A 22,054-nucleotide genomic window follows, 5' to 3' on the forward strand; every position below is an offset into this window, starting at 1 on the left:
GGTTATAAAATTAAGTTAATAAATTATATATTACCAATATAATATACAAAAAGTATACATTATCTTTTAAGGGAAAACAGTGTACTGTTACATTAAATATTATGCCTTCACAAACTGCAACTGGATAAACTCCATGAATTTCTCCCAACTTCCATGTCTCTTGGAAAATGAGGAGGTAAAACCTCAAGCTCAACTCAGATAATTCTCCTGCCCAGGTGATTTCTGGGAAATCTCTGACCTCAACAGCATGAGTGACCAATAGGCCACTGACCTGCTGGACAACACTTGAGGAGCTGAGACACCTGGTACAGGAATGAAGGGCCATCAGGGTGCCACAGAGATATCATTGCAAGGCATGTCCCATCTCTTTCTCATTTCTCATTTTGTAAGAGGGAAAAGGAAAATTGATGTACTCATTATATACTCATGTGGGAGACTCATCTTGGTCCTCCAGGTAGGCAATGCACACCATGGAGATTCCATTTCTACCCTTTTACAAAAATAAATGTAATTTATAGTCTTACAATACCCAATTCAACCACACAGTAACCTTAAATCTGCACTGCAATGAAGCTGTTTCATTTGACTAGATGTACACCCTGGTGAATCATTTGCTGAAAGCCATTACAATTCACAGATAGAAGAATGCACCCACTTGTCCCATAATTCACTGTTCTTAGTATATTTACTTTCTCCTCAAAATTTTGGAGTATATCATGTACTTTCGTAACAGAGAAACTTAATATACAAGCACATGTTTCCACAAATTCAGAGGGTCCTTTACTTATGGTGGTTATTTGCCATATAAATACATCACTTGAAGTACAGTCAGATTGACTCTATTCCAAAGCCATCCATGATCCCTGAAAAGATCTGACTCCTGATCATCTCATACAGCATCTTTCCTGTGTGCAGGAAGAAGAATCTGGGCTTAAAGAAAGAGAGACCCTAGGAGAAGATGAGGAAACACCAGCTTAACTCTCTCAGGGAAACACCAGAGAAAATGTCCTTCTCTCCCCCTTTCACCTTTACATAGAAAGATACCACCCACATGCAAATCACCACCTAGGTAACCATATGAAAATCAAGACACATTTTCTTAAATTCAGGCTTCTTTGTTTTCTGGAAAAGTGTTTTCTGAGAATCAGAGGCATCATCCCCAAGAACATGAAAGTCCTGTGGTTATTCCTCTTTCTGGTGGCAGCTCCCAGATGTGAGTGTCTCAGGATTCAGACATGAAGGTAATGAGATTGATGCAACTGAGCACCAGACTCACTACATTTCTTTTTGTCCTCAGGTGTCCTGTCCCAGGTGCAGCTGAAGGAATCGGGACCTGGCCTGGTGAAGCCCTCACAGACCCTGTCCCTCACCTGCTCTGTCTCTGGATTCTCTTTATCCAGCAGTTATATGGACTGGATCCGCCAGGCTCCAGGAAAGGGGCTGGAGTGGGTTGGTGCAATAGGTAGTAGTGGAAGCACATACTACAACCCAACGCTTAAGTCCCGACTCACCATCACCAGGGACACCTCCAAGAATGAAGTTTCTTTAAAAGTGAGCAGCCTGAGAACCGATGACACAGCCTTGTATTACTGTGCAAGAGGCACAGTGAGAGGAAGTCAGGGTGAGCCCAGACACAAACCTTCCCTGAGGGCACAGGAGGGGCTGGGCTGCAGGGGGCTCTGTGACCACCAGGTGGAACCCAGTGGCCAACTCCAGGGGCAGATGCAGAGAGGCAAGGAAGGATTTTCCTGGCCTTGCCTAGGGTTCCCTCTTCTTGCTCCACATGTAATCTCATAACATGCAATCAGTGATAGGATGAAACTAAGATTCAAACTCAGGAAAGGACTTTTGTTACTAAATGCATGTTTAAATACATACATACCTAAATTATTTACAATGTTATATGAATTGTATGAATATGCCTGAAAGTTAGAACAAAATTTGCATTTATCATCTCTGTGAAATTGTTTCCCTCAACTTAACTAACATTTCTGAAAATATTCAGGACAATTTTCCCAACCCACCATCATGTTGAGCCCATATGCTTAGGGGAAGGATAAGGGGGTGGGAAAGCCTGTCCCTCCCTAGGAGTAACTTCCAAGTGCCTCACTTTCTTCCAACCCTCTCATGTTGCATCAGTGACCAGGTCTCTGCTCCTTTATTGAATTCCTTATAAAATATGATTCTATTACATGAATTGCCATCATTGTACCACAAACATGAGTTTTCACAATATATTTATAAAACTATAAGCTAAAAATTGGAGATTCATGTCTCATCTTTAATCTAAATATCATTCCTGATACCATTTATACTTAATAACTTTCTTTTTATTATTCATGTCTCTATAAATCAATCATTGTCACATATTTTATTTCCCTAAAATCATCAAACTTTTTCTATAAATATAATATAAAGCTATGTTTACAGCTTACTTAGAAATAGTTAATGTCACCAGAAAGAACTTGTCAAAATTCTAGTACTCTCTGCACAGCCACAGGCTTCTGAGGACAGAGCTCACCAGAGGATCCTCACAGGGATGCCAGATCTAGTAGATGTGTTCTTGGAGCTCACATCCAGTGCATCCTGGGAAGCTGAGCCTGCTCCCGACTGCTTCTTCTCTGCCCTAGCTCTGCATCTGGAAAAGTTTTCTCTTCACTGTGACTATTGTTAACAGTATGAGAGTTCCTGTACCAGCTGTGCAGGACAAGATTTACCTATAGGGTCCAGCACCTTTTCAGGACATGACTATCATCTGATGCATACCTGGCTCTGTACCTACTGGATTCTCTGATTCTCAGATCCCTGGGGAGAGGCTGGGATAGGGGCAGGATGGACAGTGGTGAGAACATCATCTGCATGAGGCAATGCTTGAACTGTCATATATTTCTTCCCCTCCCTGGAGGAGAGTGTTTTTTATCTGATGTTCCTGGCTAAGCAGCAATGTTTCTTTCAACACTGTCTTCAGCTGTCAAATTCAGATCTTTCTACTCAGGTTAAAGTTGCTATTCCTCAGTGAGGAAAGAGGAGGTTTTTCTGGGCATACTTTCCATGGTGGACTCAGTTACCGGCCTCTTTCTACAGCATCCCACTAGTTCCTATAGGATGATAGTTTCTTTGCTCTCCATATTTGCATTAATTGTTTTGATTTGTGGTGGAACTCTGGAGGTGGTTGTGGAAGCATTTCTACCACTGTATCCCCAGCACCACTGAGGTAAATAGCTTTGCTTTTTTTGTGTGTTCTGTTAAGGTTTTTCGTGGATTATTACTTTTTTTTTTTTTTGGAGGAAAAGCCTGCAAGAAAGCATGGTTATGGCCTCTGTGACATACAATCTAGCAATTTTATCTCAATTAAAGGTAGAAATTAATTAATGGAAACTTTTTAATCTTCTAGCTAACTTATATGTAATCTGGCAATATTTGCACCGACTAGAATTTAAATTGAGTCTTCTTTCTTTTTGGAGCAATATTTTAGTATTATTTACACTGTGTCTTCAATTTGGTGACGTTTTGAATACATTTTGATATCTTTTTGTTACTATTCATTTTGTTATTATTTTCTTACTATTTTCTTACTATTCACTTTGTTTGAATGTATGTTTTGAATACATTTTGGTATCTTTTTGTTACTAGTCATGTAAAGACAAGAAAAATATTTTTCACAACTGCTAGATGTTCAAGATGATTTGCAGGTTGCATTGTATTGTCCATTAATTGGAAACAAAAATACCATCATCAGGGTAAACTATAAATAAAATTATGTAAATGGATATATTGAAAAACTGTTTAGTACACATATCAACAGATGCTTGATATGCAAGTACATAAGAATGAATTACAATAAATATGCTGAAGGATAGTATCTACAACAGTAAACCTGCATAAGAGGGGTTTCTTCCCAGGAAGGGCAGGACACCAACAGGTCTCACCCTGACCAGATGCTACTCCTGACACTAAGTGCAGAGTGAGAGAGATTCAGGAAAACTGCTTCTTTCTTCTGCTCAGTGCACACTCATGGATTTGGAGTTCAATCTTGGGTGTGGGTACCTAAGAATGTGCCTTTTTTGTTCAAGGGTTCATGATCCCAAGCCAGGAAGGCAAGCATAGAGGAACTCAATAGGTTCCCTCTCCTTCACCAAATACTCAGTTCCTAGTGTTGGGGTCTGTCTCAAAGTGAGATTTCATTTCTCATCCTAGCTTTTAGTTCTGATCCAAGACCTTGGTAAGATCTTCGTACAGACTTGGGAGCAGTTTAAACCCAAGAATTTTCACAGAAAGCATGGGCACTGTGAAAGGAATTGGAATAAGATCCCAGCATCCAGTGATTTAATAGTCTACACTGAAGACCACATAGTTTACAAGTGAGGAATGGTGAATAAGGCAGATGAGAGTACATCATTTTTGTGAGAAAAAAATCACCAAACACTGAATTCACAAGCAACTATCAGAAGTTTCCTAATTCCTTTTCTTTAGATAGTAGATGCATTTAGGCTTCAGGGTAGGATACTAAGGAGTAGAACAATTAGCCAACAGTAAATTTTGCCAAATAGTGATGTGTGCCTGAGCTTTTCTGGTGGTTCCTGGAATATGGGAACAAAATCCTCAAAAACAAAACAAAACAAAACATTTCAGCTCTCATGCCAGGGTAACTGTGGAAGGAACCAAGTCCTCCCTGAGTTAAAATATCAGATAATCAGCACAGTGGGGCAGGGACACACCGTTGAATTATTCCAGCTAGTCATTAAACTAGGAAGGAGACAAAACACAAGCAGTGAGGGGTGGGCTGGCAGTATCTGGAGTTGCTGTAATATATTTGCAATGAGAAAATTCCAATGAGAAATTATGAAATATACAAATATGTATGAATATAGGACCTGGGTGCTTGAAAAAATGCATGCAACAGAAACTGCTTGTTGTTAGGTCATATGTCATATTTAAGAAATTAGTATTTTAAAGGAACTATTATAATTCTTCTACAAATCTAAAGGAAATCTTGACTAAAGAAGCAAATGAAGATATATACTGGCACCAAATATTTAATATAAATAAATTATAATAATTTTTAAAAGAACCAAAAGGAAATCATGGGGATGAAATTAATAATTGAAAGTTAAAAAAATACCAGACTTTTAAAATGAGAGAATTATGTGAATTTCTAGAGTTACTAAACAGATCACATTCCTGAAAACAAAACATAAATAAAAATGATTATCTTGAACACTTTTAATAATTGTGAGTCAAAACATTAGAAAGTTTAGATGAAAGGGAAACATTGCTAGAAATACAAAAGGAGTAAATAACATGAATACATACATTAAAATAAATAGATTGAATCAGTAAACTTAAATAACTGTGAATAAAGGTCAAGGAGAATATAGATTCACAACTGTATTCTACCTATCATTCAAAGAGGAATGAATCACATTGCTTCCAAATTTGGGACAAATTGTTCCAAAAAATAGAAGAGAAAGGAACACTTCCCCAGTCATTATATATGGTGCCTATTTTGCTAACTCCAAAGCCAGAAAGAGTCATCAGAAGGAAAGATAACAATATACCAATATCTCCTTGGAAAAAAAATTACCAGATAGAAAATTAAAGTAACATAAAAATAATTATGTGTCCTAAACAATTGACATTTAACCCAGGGATGCAAGGTTGACTTATCATGCATCAACTACTATAACACAGGAAATCAATAGAATAATGTGTAAAATCACATGATCATCTCAGTAGAGATGAATGGCCATCTCCAGGGGCACGTGCAGAGAGGGGATGAAGAGGAGATCCCTGGCCTTGCCTGGGGTTCTCTCTTCTTGTTCTACAACACAAAATCCCCAGACAATCGCCACTGCACCTTTTTAAGCAAGTTGTTGATCAATGCAAGATTAAAACAAAGTAGAGCTTTTGTGTCTTTTAAAACCCTTATTACATGTGTGTGTGCATGTGAATTTTTCCCCTTCTTCTAGATTTGGATGTAAGCATAAATAAAAAGATCACTTAACTGATTTTGTGAAATTTCATTCTCTGAATTTAAGTCAGTGTCCAGAGAATGGAAACAAAAAATAACTTTTCCCTACCATCAAGCAGTTTTTGAGTCTTCGGGTGGAAGTAGGAATAGATGGAAAAACTTACATGGACTCAAAGGCAGCCTCAGTCCCTTGTGGCATCCAGGATCAGGTGCCTTTGCTTATTTTAAATCTCTTATAAATTCAGATTATGTTATATGGGATGTTACAATTTTGTTGCACACACATAAAGCACACAAGATTTCAATGTATACATTACAAGAGGATAGTAGACAAAAATAACAAGCTCATATTATTTTTCACTTTTCCAAAATGCATCTCTGATTCCATTTACATTTAACTATCTTTCATTAATTTTAAGATTTCTTGGATATATTTCTAAGATATTACAAAAATCAGTTTGTTAATATCTAAACTATATCTTCAGGTATTTATTTGCATTACATTTTATTTCATGATCAAATAAGGAAGAAATGACATTTTGAGTTGTTTCCAATCAATAAATATGGTATGTCAAATGAGATAATATTTCCTTTTTGTTTCTCTTAAATGAATTTGGATTACCTAAGTTCTTTAGTATCTCTACATCAATATCTAGGAGAGATATAGGTCAGCAAATTCATGCTCTTGTTATGGACTTGTCAGTTTTGTTTCTTTTTTTTAATCAAAGTTATACTTGCAAAGGAGTATTACTGTAATTGTGACTCTGACAAATGTCTCAGCTAAAATCTCCCCATCTGTGGTTATCTTTCCTTTTCCATGTGACCTGTTTGCACTGTCAGGAGATCCCTCTACCCTTGGGGAAAATTCTTCATAAAGTAAGGAAGACCAGGGACAGCAGCGTAAAAGGCAGGTCACAAGTTTGACACCAGGAATTACTAGCATCCTTTTCCAGACAAAGAGAACATCCTCCAAAAAATTCCCACAATGCACATAGAGAGGTGCAGAGAGGCACTTGTTATAACCTGTCTGTACTGTCATTGGACAAGGAGATCACCTGAGCTCAAGTCATTGGAAAACATGTACTGCTGTCGTGTTTACAAGATCTGCATTTCCTTTCATTCTCTACAAACACTTTACACTTTTGGGGAGAACAATGATTTATAGCCCCAACTAATCTAGATACTTGAGTGGGAAGTATAAGTCCTCTAGGCATGTTTCCTTTTCAAGTCCTTTGTGATTTTCCTTGGTGATGAGTTCATACCTTAAAAGAATCTAGACAATGTCCCATTGGAGAAAAGGAAGGGGTGACAGACAAAGCAGCTGTGCATCAGGTCCCACAGATCCTATTCTACCTGCCTTCTATGGGATCCAGAGCCCGGTGAGGGAAAAGCCCTTCTGGGCACTCATATTAGACTTTATGGAGAAAGACATTCAACTGCCCACCTCAGCCTCTGTCCTTCCTTATGGTCCACCACCATGGGGGCTGTGCAGATTTGGGTTTCTGTTCTCCTCACTGTCAAATGTAACATCCCTACTGCATCAGGATCACCTGTGACAACTCTACCTGGGATGGATTTCACTCTGTTTGCTCTGAGTTGGCAGATGTCCTGTGTGAAGTTCAGCTGGTGGAGTTGGGAAGATATGACACTTTATTTTGTTTCATTTATCTTCCATCTTTTGGTCCAGCTTCTCAATCATATGGTGCCAAATCTAGGCTCATCCCCAGAAGTCATGTCCCATGTTGCCATAGTGATTTACTCCACTGGGTGTCATGTCCCATGTAGAATGGAAGACAGTGAGTTTACCTGCTGAGTTGACTTAGAGAGAGGCCACATCTGAGCAACAAAAAGGGTTCTCTGGGAGTGACTCAGACACAATTATAAGTAGATATAACATCTCCCTTGCAGTAACAAGCTTCATAAGGTCAAGCCCCAAGATTGTGGGCTCAGCCTGCTAAACTGGTGGTCCCCAATGTTTGCAGTAATATCAGGAATTTCCCAGTTGAATTTTAATATTTCCACATTTTTCCACAGTCCCTCAAGGGGGCTTTGTAAATACTTTTTATGTCATGCCCAAATAACTCTGGGATGTATCAGGTCTTCAAACTAACCTGTACAAACCAACAAGAATTCACTCCCTATTCAAGGTTCCATGTAATTATGGGGGTTGAGTAAACTGACCATATAAATTAAATTATATAATGTGCCACAGAAACTATAGATTTTGCCCCAAATAAATGTCTGTTCCTTACTTCCTACACAAAAGACAAAGCTTTACACACAGTTAATATCACACCCCTTTAGTGTGATCCACCCCAATCTCAACCAAGACCATTTCTTTCAAATTTCCAATTGAAGTCTGATCTCCTTTTCAGCCACTTTAACAGTTGCTGCAATAGGCAATGCCTACACTGCAGCTGTTTTAACTCTGGCTCTGATTCCCAGTTGCCACACAGATACCCTAAGCTCAAGGAATTGACCAGTCACACCAAACAGTTCAGCATCCAGAAATTTAAAAATAACTCTCTCAACTCATGAAGAGATGCAACTGCTGTAAGAGCTTACGATCAAGAAATCCTTATATAAGCCTTCCCCTGATAACCCATGTTTCCAGATTCAAATCTCAGAATTTGCAAGTTATTGTTAGTCCATATTAATGTGACATTATAATGTTTCTGTTTTCATTTCTGACTTACTTCAGTCAAATCACTGTCCTCAAGTTTGATTCACATAGTTACCTACCCCACAACTTCTTTTCTTCTTGCCACCACTCCATTGTATGTAAGCACCACAGTTTACCATTAACTTTATCAGTTGCTGAATCCTTAGGCCACCTCCATCCATTGCAAATCATGAAGACTTGCACCACAAACACCAGGTGTAAATATCTACTCATGTCCGCACTCTCATTCTATCCATGTATACAACAAATATACAACAAAAAAACAGGACAAATTACAGGACTGTATGGACACCCCACACTGCCCTCCAGATGTGCTGTACCATTCTTATTCCCAAACAACCTGAATATGTTCATCTCTCTTTACACATTTCCTCCAGCACTTGAATCCCTCTGTTTTTAAAGCAGATTTATTTGTAGAGATTACAATCCTTCCTGAGTAACCAAACAATATTTCCCAGGATAATCACATAGTTATGCATTTAATAATGCAATCTATTTGTTGATATTTCTATTTCTTCTACAATGAAGAATGAGGAGAAAAAATATTGAAGAATAAAAAAGAAAGAAGAAAAAAATAAAATATAATGAAAACATAATACACCACCAGCACTAAGAATCCCACAGTACTCCCTTGTGTCCCCTTCTTATAATTCTTTAGTTTAGTTATTTTCTCTGGATTCCTCTGAGGACTCTAGACTCTGTCCTTTTTCTATCCTGCTCAGCAGGTGATGCTTGTCAGCATGCAGTTCCCTGCTAATGTAAAGTGCTCCTGTTATGGCCATGGGCTGATGGTGTCAGAAGCTAAGCTTAAGTTGTTTGTGTTTTTGTTGCTGTTTGTTGTTGTTGTTAACTGAGGTGCTGAGCTCTGAATTCCCTGAGGGATGGCTGCCAATTTAGCTCCCCACCTCTTTTCTTAGGGAAGATATGCTCTTAGGGAATTATCTCCTATACTTTGTCTCTCTGACTGTCTCAATTTCTTGCCTGGGTCAGGGCTGACAATCTAAAATTCCTAAGGCTTTCTCTAATGAGCTACTTGGAATGGGAGAAAAAATTATGAAACAAATCTGACTTTCAGAGACAGCCCCCAGCCTCCAAGTTACACTAATCAACCAAAGATGGTACCCAGTTCTAAGTGTCCCCTTTCTTGGGACAAAACAATTTTCCAGTATTCTGAGCTCAGCTGTCTACAAATGCTTCTGTATTTATTTATTTATTTTTCCATCAGTCCCACTTCCCCTCTGCCAGCAGAGACCTCAGGGTTACTTTCCTGCTTGCTCTGGGTTTATGTGTGCTTGTAGCTTGTATTTAGCAGTGCAAATTTGTTAATAAAAAATGAAATTGGTGTTTGGTTGAATTACTTTCCCTCACTCATAATAGCCTACTTCGTTTTACATAGGTAAGTTTGCCAACTCAGTCTGCCATGCCAGTGGGAGAGGGGAACCAGCTGAGCTCTGCAGTTTGGGGTTAATTCCTTACACTTCTATGCTGTGATCTCGGTGCTTCCACCATTCCAGACCAGTGCATGATATGGGCCCAGTCATGGATGTCCCCCCAACAGTAGTTCCAAACTATTTACTAGCTGTCCCTGGCTATTTAGTAGTTGCTTTAGAGGACTACCTAATTCCACTCCTTCCTATGCTGCCATCTTGCTCCACCTCCATTTGTATACCACTAATATCCTTTTAAAATTATTTTTATTAAAGGAGTTGTAAGTTTATAGGGAAAACAATACATGTAACTCATCTATAATTCCTATATACAACCCTCATACACTTTTCTCTATTTTTGACATTTTGCATTAGTTCACATTAGGACTCTCTCTTTGCCTACTATAGTTCTATTACTTTTTCATTTTATTCTGGTTATGTAAATATGCACACACAGTCTGAAGTTGGCATTTTTTCTCTTTCAATGATTGTGTAAATTTTGGAGCACTACCTCACAGTATAAACAAAAGTGACTACAACTGAATCCAATACTTAGAAAATTCATTAACTGTGTTTCTGTGTTTCTTTGTGTGTGCTGTGTGTGATTATGAGTGTGAATGAGAATTTCTAAAATATAAACCTATCTGATTATAAAGAATCTAAATTTTTAACATGCTGAAAGGTCATGGGATGCAAAAATCATTAAATAATTGTGAATTTTAATAATACAGTAAATAAGGAAGTTAAGGTGTGATATTAAAAATGGAAAATACATAGATTTGTTGGAAAAGTGTAACTTGCGGTAGAATATGCTATTTTGCAATTTAAAGAATATCATTAAAAATTCCTAAATATAGAATGTACTCATAGTCACTGTTGGATGAGGAAATGCTAAGAACAGTAATAGAATTCATGCTTCATATAAGAGCAAATAAAATGAATGAATAAATATAACTTCCATCTGTGGAGTTCAGAATGTTGTGCACTGCATATATTGCTGATAAAAATGTATATTTGTCAGTTTTCTGATAGCAATTTGACAATCTGTCTCTGTTATCAATTCTGTTAGGTATATGCCAGGAAGTGGGTATGTCTGGTCATATTATTAATATCCTCTACGGTTTTACAAAAATAAAATCTAGGACAGCACACTGTGTTTAGCTTTTGCATCTCCTAATAATTATGGCCAGTCACATTTTGTGTATTATGTTGTTTTTCCATGACTCTTCTATAAATGATAATTGAATCAAGGATGCTGAAATTTCTATTTATGTCATATATATCTGTTCTTATTAGCTTCCTATTTTATTGAACAATTAGAGAGAGTGGAAGTTTTTAACCATAATGTGTATTTGTCTATTCAATTATTAGTTCAATAAATTGGTATTTGTAGAATTGACCTCTATTTAAGTATGCAATGTCAACCTATATTACCGATAACCAATATTTTAAGAACTCTGCATTGTCCAAAATTAACATTGTAACTTAAATTTTCTTTTGGTACATCTATTCATGGCATAAAAAATTTTACAGTTTACCCCTTGATGCATTAGAATTTAAAGTGGCTTTCTGTTAAACAACATATATTTAGCAGATTTTTGAAGCAACACATAAAAATAATATTCAGTTGCCTACTTTTCTTGTTGTTTTTACAATAACAAGAACAATTTTTCTCAGATTTCTATGCCATCAACATGAAGAGTAGAGTCTTCTGTACATGTGGAAAACTGAAAAATATCCAAGTACTCATCAACAGATGAATAGACAACCACAATGTTTTATTAGTAAACATTGGAAAAACACTAAGCATCAAAATCGTTGACAGCCAGATACCCTCTAAAAAATGTGAAATCTTAAACAATTATTCTGTGAGGTAGAAATTATGCAAAAGTACATACTGTGCAATTCAATTTATGCAAGTCCTGGAAGATGCAGGCAATTAAAAAAATAATATGAGTAGATGCATTGGAACACAGTAGGAGGAGAGAATGGTTTGTAGGAAGGAATTAAAGATGAATAAGGGAAACTTTGAGGGTGATAAATTTGTTCACTGTCTTGATTGTATTTATGATTAATGAGTATACACTTATGTCTTTACTTACCAAATTGGAAAAAACAAATATGTGCAGTTTATTTCTTGTGAGTATACCTCATTATGCTTGTTGCAAATAAACAAATGAATGTGACTGTGCAGAGGACACAATTGTAAGAGTTGAAATATCAGAAAATCCTGCAAATTCATCTGCATGAACATTGGTGTTCTAAATGTTCTTGAAATAAACACAGAATGGAACAAAATCACACCATGCTCTCATTTTAAAGAGGGGTTTCCTGAAACCCTCACTGGGAATGTCACAAGTTTTCCAGTTGCTGGTTCAGGGGAGCAGATGGGTCCAGGGTGAGGAGCACAGGCCCAGACACTGGAGCTCTCTCACCAGATGGGAGCCCTTGGGCACATCAACAACCCTCTATGCCTCTGTTTTAAGATTCATATCTGTGAAATGGAGGTAACATTGACACTTCACATGTTTTGTGGACTTTTATGTTAAAATGCAATATTAGCAAATTAATAATATTCAATTATTTGTTTTTATATTTTATTTCCAGTATCAGGATCACATATTAATCTCATTCCAATAGATTGTCCAGTAAGACTGCTCTCTTTCTCTGATTTACCCTAAAGTTTTTGTTGAAATCTACACATATTGCATAACATAGTGGACATTGTTGTGTGATTTTATTTTATTTATTATTAATTTTTATTATAAATCAATTTTTTCATGCTTCAATATGATCACACCTTACCTCCTGCAAGCCTTCATTTTGTGAGTTTCTGTAAGCCTCATCATAGTAGATTGGCAGTTTATTGTTCCCATACAAACAAGAGTTGAATTCTTTTCTGTTCTGTGCATCAAATGGTTACTTTCCTCTAGTAATAAATTTGTATATCCCTGCTAGGCTTGAATTTTTTTCATTTTTATTGATATATATTTACATACTACAAAAGATTTTTATTGAGATATATTCACATACCACACAACCATCCAAGCTAACCCCTTGTGCTATAACATGGAGTGCAGAATCCCCGCTTAGTGGGTCCATATCAGTAAATTCAGATGATTGTGTGGTATGTGAATGGTTGTGTGGTATGTTAATGGTTATGTGGTTGTGTGGCATGTGAATTGAGATATATTCATATACCACACAACCATCAAAGCTAACCCCTCAAGCTATAACACTGAATGCAGAATCCCTGCTTAGTGGGCGCATATCAGTAAATTCAGGCTGAACCAACTTTTTATTCCTTCCATTATTCCACACCCTTAATATCCATTCCCACACATGTTCTCTTGATTTCTGTCTGTATAAATTGGAAAACTCATGCAGTTGTTTCAGAGTATAGCATACTACCTCCTGGGTCGCATTCTTTGGGGCCTATTGGGACTTTATCTGGGGCTTCCTCTCCACCTTACAGTTCACAGAACAAACATACTAAGATGTATGATTCTGTGCCCATTGTTGAAGTCTCTGAATTAGAACAGTTTGTTTCAAGAGGAGAAAACATTTTCAAATGCACACAAAATAGACTGTCCATTATGGAGGCAAAAATGCCTCTGCCCTTGTTCACCTCAGAGTTCTGGGGCAGCTCAGGGATCCTACTGTGGCTTTTCCAATCAGTCTCTTTACAGAAACCTCATGGGGTTCCCTGATTTGAACACTCTGGGATTCAGGTAAGAGTCAAGAAAGAGGCCATTTCAGAGTAGCAACCTATAACTCCTAATGGATTTCAAATCTGTCACCTCCCCCTCACAAGAAGTGAGCACATCAGATTTAGTTTAATTTGCCTCCAGAGCTTAGAAAGTTGTTAACAGATATAATTCTCTATTATGCCCTATAATCTGCTCATATTTTAAATTGTCTTTATCCAGAGAGTCTTAGTGAATACCATCAGTTTTAGAGGCCTCCTCATGGCAGTAGCTGAATTAATAAACCTTTGGCTGTGGCCGAGGGTCCATGAGGGTTTTCTCCATAAACTGAGTATCAGGAGCATCCATCAAGATAGAGGCACAGGCAGCAGCAGCAGCAGGGAGACAGACATCTTCTGCTGTCCTGAGGAGCCAACTGACTTTAGGAGTGTGAATCTCAGTTTTCCAAATATTCCAACTCTTCCCCAGCTTCAAATAGTAATTGAATTGGCTTCCATGCAAGCTGCCACCAGAAGGAGTCATGTAACTTGTGGGGTATAGTATTTCCAAACCAAGCACATTGTAAAACAGAGGAAAATGCCTGGTTGAGACTCAGAACTAGTCATTCAGAGGGTCCGAGTCATTACCATGAGCCCAGCATTACTCAGAGGTTGTGTTGGAATCATTCCAAAAACACAGATGCATCTGGGCCAAGATACTTGCCAAAGGGCCACTCTAATGAGAGTGAGGAGAGCCTTCTCTGGCCCACAGTACAATGAATCATTGAAAACTCCACTTTACCTTGATTAAATCCATAACAGAATTTCATTAGAATGAAGAAAATGAAGCATAAAGTGGTGCAGCTCAGAGTTCATGCTGGTCCTCAGGCAGCAGAGCCAGTTAGCTGCCAAAATCAGGGAAGAAGTCCCTGGTGTGGGGGTCATCATCTAGGAATCCTGCCTGTGGTTGCATTATTTGTGAGCACAAAATAGTAACAAGGTGAATCCAAAGACAACAAAATTTAGGCTGATTGTTGACAATGATGGCATTTGATTCACCAAGAGAATTCTAGAGACAATTTACTATCAGTGGAGTGAATCCCTTGGAGATCTGTGTAGGCACAAGCATGTCTGAGCTGACTTATGCAAGGCAAAGGGATTGGGTATGGCTTTGGTTTATTTTTTTTCAATAGTTCATTCAATTTTATTACTGAGTATTATTGCACTACACAGATAAACCACAATTTGTTTATCTATTCCCTTGTTGATGGCCATTGTTCTGTTTCTATTTTTCAGTGATTACCAATAAATCTGCTATGAAGAGCAATGCAATTGTTTGTATGCAATTTAGCACACATTTCTCTGGAGTAAATACATAGCAGTGAAGTGGCTGACTCTTAAGGTAAATACATGTGAAATATTGAAGAAACTTGGCAATTTCTTAAAATGTTTTCCAAAGTAGTTTTGTGATTTGACCTTTATTTTTGACTGTATGTTGGAATGGATTAGAGTGCCCAGGTATGCTGGGTTTATGTTCCCTGTAAGCTCCATGGGAACACACACACACATGGACTTTATTGTGCCCTGCACAAATATGTGCCAAAAGAGGGAGGGGATTAATAAATAGTGAAATTTAAGCATTAGAGTTTCCATCAGAATTTGTATGAAAGTGTTTTTGCATTCTGGTTTCTTTGAAAAGCACCCAAATAAAGTTTAAATATGCATGGATTTTTTAACTATTTTGAGGAAACAGCTCTGAGAGAGAAAATGGAGAGTGTTAGATGGGAAGCTGGGGAGCTGATTGTCAACAATGGATGTCTGAGCCCAAGTGAGGGAGAAGGGAAGTATAGGTTGGGTGGAACTTTCCTATACTGCCCTTCAAACAGAGGAAGGGCCATCAAGGGCCTGAATGTTCTGAGGACAATCCCAGGATTCCCAGGTGATACCATCTTGGGATTGGGACTGAACAAGAAGACACAAATGTGTTATAAGAATACAAAATTTGCCCAAGAGTATTAAAATAAATTAAAACTGCAATTGCATACCACATCTCTCCCTCTTTGAGAACTTTTATTTTGTAATATATAATATCCAGAATTGGTGAAAAGGTTAAGAAACTTTACCCTTTATGAATTTCTGATACTGAATATATATATTAAGATGATGGGTGTCAAGTGCTTAGTTAAGGAAAATCACATAACAAAAATTCACATTTCCACAAATGCTACCATGACAAAATTTGCCCCTCAGGTCACTCATAACTGCTTTGTGCATTGTCATCTCTGAAAAAAAAACAACTACAATTCTTTCCCTATAAAATTAGGAAATGAAACTTGGAATTCTCCCTCTGCTGGTGAAAATCAACCCAGCTCTGAACCTGCAGCTCTGAGAGAGGGCTACTAGCTAAGGAATTTCCAGGTGTTACTATTTGGTGACTTAGTATGAAGAGATTTAATATAGCAAGGATTTTGTGCTGAGCTGGGTTTTCCTTATTGCTGTTATAAAAGATAATTTTCTGGAAAGTACGTGGTATTGAATATTGTGTTTCAATTGGATATGACTTAGAGAATTATTGGAAATATTCAATATTTTCCTGATCAGGATATCTTTGTGCTTGCAGGCTTCCAGTGAGAGGTGGATTTGGTGGAAGGTGGGGGTGATTTAGTACAGACTGGGAGGGTCTCACTCTGTCCTGAGGACTCCCGGGTTTCAATTTCAGTAACTACTGAACTGGCCAGGTCCATCAGGCTCCATGAGTAGATCTGGTGATTTTAAAACCCATGTAGTTAACAAGAGGTACACAGTTTCCATGAAGTGCTGGTTCATCATTTATGGAGACAATACAAGAGCAGGATTTTATCTGTAATAGCTAAACTTAGGGCTGAGGTCACAGTCATGTTTCACTGTAGAAAATAAATTGTGAAAAAAAGTCATTGGGATCTCCACCCTAAGTCTCCCCTCCAGGGTGGTGGGAGGTGGCTGGTCTGCAGGGGGCACTCAGGACCCACTGGACACAGTGTCCAGCCCAAGGGGCAGGTGCAGAGTGCAGTTGAGGGCTTGATTCTGGTCAGTGTCTGGGACTTCCTGTCCAACTGAAAGCTTCTCCCTTGGGATCACTCTAAAAATGATCCTGTGCCTTCTACTGAAGTTCCTCAATTGGAATACTCTTGTTTTTATAAGAAGAAATGTTCCTATATTTTAAAGGTAGACTCACATTCAGAACTCGATCTAGGCCTTGCCTTATTCTGGGATATATTAACTAAAATGGTTAGAATACAAGGCAGAAAATGATGAGTCATTTTAAGGTTTCTGTGTTTGGGAAAATCTATTTGTTTAGAATTCTCTTCTGTTTGGCCTGGTCTGAGACTAAAAGAGCATTTTTCATTTCCTTTTGAAATAAACTTCTTTTTCTCTGAGGGAGATTGTTCTCTACATATTGTCACTGAAACCCTACTTTAAGAAGCCACCTGCATTATAGAAATTTTTCCTTCCCTGTTTACTTCTGGAAAATCTCTTGCATGTGACATCAACACCATGGGTGACCAATGGGCAAGCAACAGCTGGACAACCCTTGGTGTGCTGAGAAACATGGTAGTGAAATAGAGGGCTGCCTCAGGGACATTGTGTCTAAGCAGGTACTGACCTCATCTCATTTCACAATGAAAGGGGAGAAGGAAAATTGATGCATGATTACGTAGTGAAGTGTCCATCAGCCTGGTACACCAGGAAGTTCCACCTCACAAAGATTCCTTTACAGAGACATCCTTGCTGATGACACTGTTCCTGTCTCCAAGGACAGATCCATATCTCCTGAATTCTGAGTGACATCATTGCTTCCACTGCACTGCACCAGGTTCTCTTATACCTGCAACTATCATTAACTTCCAATCATAATTGTTAAATGAACAGTGAGAACCAGTCTCACTGGAATAGCAGGTATTTTCAGCAGTGAGAAAACTATTCACACAAGGTTCCTCTGCTAATGTTCTATTCTCTTGGAAAACATCTGAGCCAGCACTCCGTGCATGGTAAATTTCTTTGCTTTTTTTTTTTTTTTTTTTTTTTTTTTTTTGATCCTTCATCCTTTCTCTCATTATGATCTGATTTTCCTTTTCCCCATGCATTTACCTTGAGCTCTTTCACCAACAAAATTTATTTCAACTTTCAGGAATTTGTTCTGGTGGTTTGCATTCTTCATATACCTTCACTTATATACTCAGATTCTTTTCTATCTCCACAAATTTTCTTCAATCCAACTTTTTCCTAGGTAAATATGTTCTCCTTTCACATGCTCCAGAAGGAATTGGATGAGTTCTTTTCCTCATTGTTCCTCAGTGCTGCACCAAAATGGATACTAAACAAACTCTTGAGACTAGTTTCTGTTTCTTCACTGTCCAATGCAGATACTATCTCTGTGAGTCTATGCTATTATCTCGCTACTTATTTCTCATTGTCCCTTGATGATGTGATAACTGATAAGTTTGCTTCAAATTTTCTCCATTATCTCCAAATTGTGTCATTGCTTTTGGTCACTTCAGTGTCCAGTATGAGACCTTGTTAACTTGCCTCACTGCCTCCCCCATTTGCTGGTGAGTATGTTCTCTCCCTCGTGTTCTCCAGGCATAACTTTGTGTGCCCTCTCATGCCTTTTTCCTCTTGACACTGCTGTACTTCCCATTCCCCCTCTTTCCCAAGGGTGATTGGCACTTGTGCCTTACACATTGTCTGCATGTAAATGATATATGTTCCATTCATCTTCCCTAGGGATTTCAGGCCTGTTATCTCACTCACATGTTCCTATATTAGTGATAAACCTCCCATACTCCTTCTTCTCCACAAATGTCAAGTTCTGCCTTTTCACATATACTCATCATTGTGATGTACATCCAATTGTCTTATTCTCAAGGAATAAATGGGTCCACTACCTCACCCATTTATCTTCATGTCAATAATGTACACCCCATCCCTCCTCTTACTTGGATATACATATGCATCTACTTCTATAACAGGTGATCTCAGAACATGCCACTTCTGCAAGTAAAGTATCTCCAACCTTGATATCTGCAAGAAGTGGCTTCTTGTGATTTATCAATGTCCCCTCTATGCCCTTTGCTGACCCTATGTTCACTCAGACAACTGAATTTTAAACCTGTTTAATTATAGCACAATTCTTATTCATTGTTATGTATGACTCTTCCAACCTTAACTGAAGAAAAGAAAACAAAGGCTGCATAAACAGTGAGGAAATTCATGATCCAAATAATAAGAAGGTGAGATGTATATGTCACCATATTGGTTAGTCTAATGAGAATACACTTGGATATTTAACCTTCAACATTTTACACTATGCTATATATGGTGAGTCAACTTCATCTACGAGTTTAGGCACATCACTTATGGACATGGTGACAGCACCCCAAGATCTACATGAAGATATGATGGTGGTTTCAGGAGGGGGACACCTTTCTTCTGAAGTGTTCTTCTGGAGACCTAGGAATGACCCAAGATTAATTCTCTCCAGCCCCCTGGCTAGAACTGTGTCATATGCCCATAGAGTCTCAGATATCTAATGGGGAAATGAGATTCCTTCAATTAGGCTGACCATGTTAATATATGAGCTGAAGTGAATCAGCTCCTGTAAGTGTAGTTATTTGAATTATTCTGTGTTTTATACTGAGTGGCCAGGAAGAAAATTATGCTGCTTAGTAGACTAATGATACCTTCATCATCCATTTATTCCACCTTAGAAACTGACAGCTACATTAACAAACATTTGTGATAACCTAAAGTAGTTAGCAACAGATCCTCATGTACAAACTCAATGAAAATTTACCAGCTGTGAATGTGATTGTTCCATATTTCTAATGTCATAGCTGGGCTTCCAAGTGAGGATAGAGAATACAACATTAAGAAAGTAAAGATATTATAAATAAACAAAATGTATTTCAAGCTAAATGTGTACTACCCAGGAATACTGCTCTGCTTATTTGCAGAATTCCTGATATTTTTTGGAAAAGGCTGCAACCACATTCAGCCAATGTACAGGCTAAGGGATGGGTGTGAGAACTCAGGGGCAAGAAGAGTGGATGATACTTCTAAATTCATGTTCAGAGATGAGGGAACACAAGGCCCATTCTAATTTCAGGGGAGATTATAAAACTAATGACAATGATAATAATATCTAACATGATAGGAAACAAATTATGTTCACATGAATGTTACTACTGAATTTCCCAACTTCTTTTCCATTTGAAGCACAGAGGAGTGATGTCACATATTCAGGGTCCCACAGCATAGGGGATGGAGCTGTGCTGTGATCTCCACCTGGACTAACTTACAGGATCTCAGACACAATCCCAGGATTCAGTAACATAGGGTCTCATGAGGGCAGCTCTCAGCTGATTTTGTAAAGGGAAATCTTTCCCTCAGGCCATCACAAGGTCAACACTCTGCAAACCAACCTCTTTGTAAGTCTATTGCCAAGGCTCTTGTGTTTTACTTCACCTGAGTGTGTTAAAATTTTCACTGAATCCAAACTCCATAATCCTAAGTGGCAGAAATGGACAACTCTAACATACGTGAATTGGTACATGAAGACCACTTTCCTGTATATGCATAGGCTGAAATCCTTCAACAAGCTGTCTCTGTTTTTATGCTGAGGAGAGTTTAACATCCTAAAAGTTCTCCCTCAAGGAGAAAGCACAAAGTAGTTTTCTTACTGATATACAGTTTGAAAAAGAAAGAACAGTATTAGGGGGCTGTGCATGATTTGCACAGTACTGAGAATGGTTACCAATCTTTCTGAAATATCTACCTTGTCTCAAAAATAAACATGTTGGTAGGTTTACATTACAAAAATCAACCACACAGAAAACATTGAATATGCACTGGGATGAAGCTGTATCAGTAGCTGATATGTTCATCCAAGTTATTGAATCACTGGAGTCATTCCAACTTATGGAAAAATAAATAGTCCAAGTTGTCTCTGAATTCACTGTTATTTCTACATTAACTGCTGCCTCAATGTTTTGGAATATATCATATAGTTTGACAACAGAGGTAACTAATTTGCCAAAATGTGTTTCCAGGGATTCAGAGGTCTCTGGACTTGTGGTGAGTATTTGATATAAAAATACATCCCTGGGAGAAGAGGCACACTGAATGTATTATAAAACCATTGCAATGTTTGAAAATATCTGTCTCCCTGATCAGCTCACACATTATATTTCTTGCATGGAGGACAAGGAAAATGGGCTTAGAGAAAGAGGAACCTGAGAGAGGATGAGTTGGTTGCTTAACCCTCACAGGGCAGCACCAGAGAAAATGTCCTTCCCTCCCCCTTTCACATTTAGTTAGAAAGATATCACCTATATGAAAATCACCACCTAGATAACCAGATGAAAAGACAGGGCACATTTGTTTAAAATTAGGCTTCTTCTGATTCTGGAGACATATTTTCTGGGAGTCAGAGACATCCTCCAAAAGATCATGAAAGCTTTGTTGTTCATCCTCTTTCTGGTGGCAGCACCCAGATGGGAGTGTCTCAGGGATTCAGGTATGAAAGTAATGGGGATGATGCATCTGAGCACATGACTCTCTGTGGTTTTCCTTGTCCTCAGGTGTCCTGTCCCAGGTGCAGATACAGGACTCAGGACCTGGCCTGGTGAAGCCCTCAGAGACCCTGTCCTTCAACTGCTCTGTCTCTGGATTCTCCATCACAACCAGTCCTTACTGCTGGGTTTGTATCCACCAACAATGGAAGGGACTGCAGTGGTTATCAAGAGTATGTAGTAATGTTGACAATTACTACAATCTTTCCCCCAAGAGCCTACTCTCTGCCTCCAGAGACACACTGAAGAATCATTTCAATGTTCAGCTGAGTTCTGTGACTGCTAAGGACATGGCCCTGTATTACTGTGTGAAATAGTGAGGGTAAGTCAGGTTGAGCCCAGACACAAACCTACCCATGCAGAACTCAGCTGGGCCACAGGGGGCACTCAGGACCACCCAGAGCAGGGACCAATGCCAGGCTCAGGTTCAAGGATGTTGTGGTGAAACAGGATATTCCTGCAATGATATAGTGTTTAATCTTCTGATTTAAAATCATGTAATTCCTTGAAATTCTCCATTATATCTTTTCTAAGTAATGACAATAGTATTCAAGTTTCATACACAGAAAATGTATATGAAATGCTACTATATATTATATGATATTTTGAACACAAGCATATAAATCATTTTCTTAATTCTGTTCTTCTGGATAAGGCTGGAAATCTAAATAAGTTTCC

At 38.2% G+C, this 22,054-nt stretch overlaps 1 gene segment (V, D, J or C); it reads left to right on the forward strand.

Moving 5' to 3' along the window:
* The first annotated feature begins 1,121 nt into the window (after positions 1-1,121).
* On the forward strand, positions 1,122-21,693 carry LOC119515971. The segment is given in 3 exon segments: positions 1,122-1,213; positions 1,298-1,621; positions 21,386-21,693. Coding segments are annotated over 3 exon segments (678 nt in total).
* Positions 21,694-22,054: the final 361 nt, after the last annotated feature.

The sequence above is a fragment of the Choloepus didactylus genome, chromosome 19, assembly GCF_015220235.1.
Source record: "Choloepus didactylus isolate mChoDid1 chromosome 19, mChoDid1.pri, whole genome shotgun sequence".
In the NCBI taxonomy this organism is placed as follows: Eukaryota; Metazoa; Chordata; class Mammalia; order Pilosa; family Megalonychidae; genus Choloepus; species Choloepus didactylus.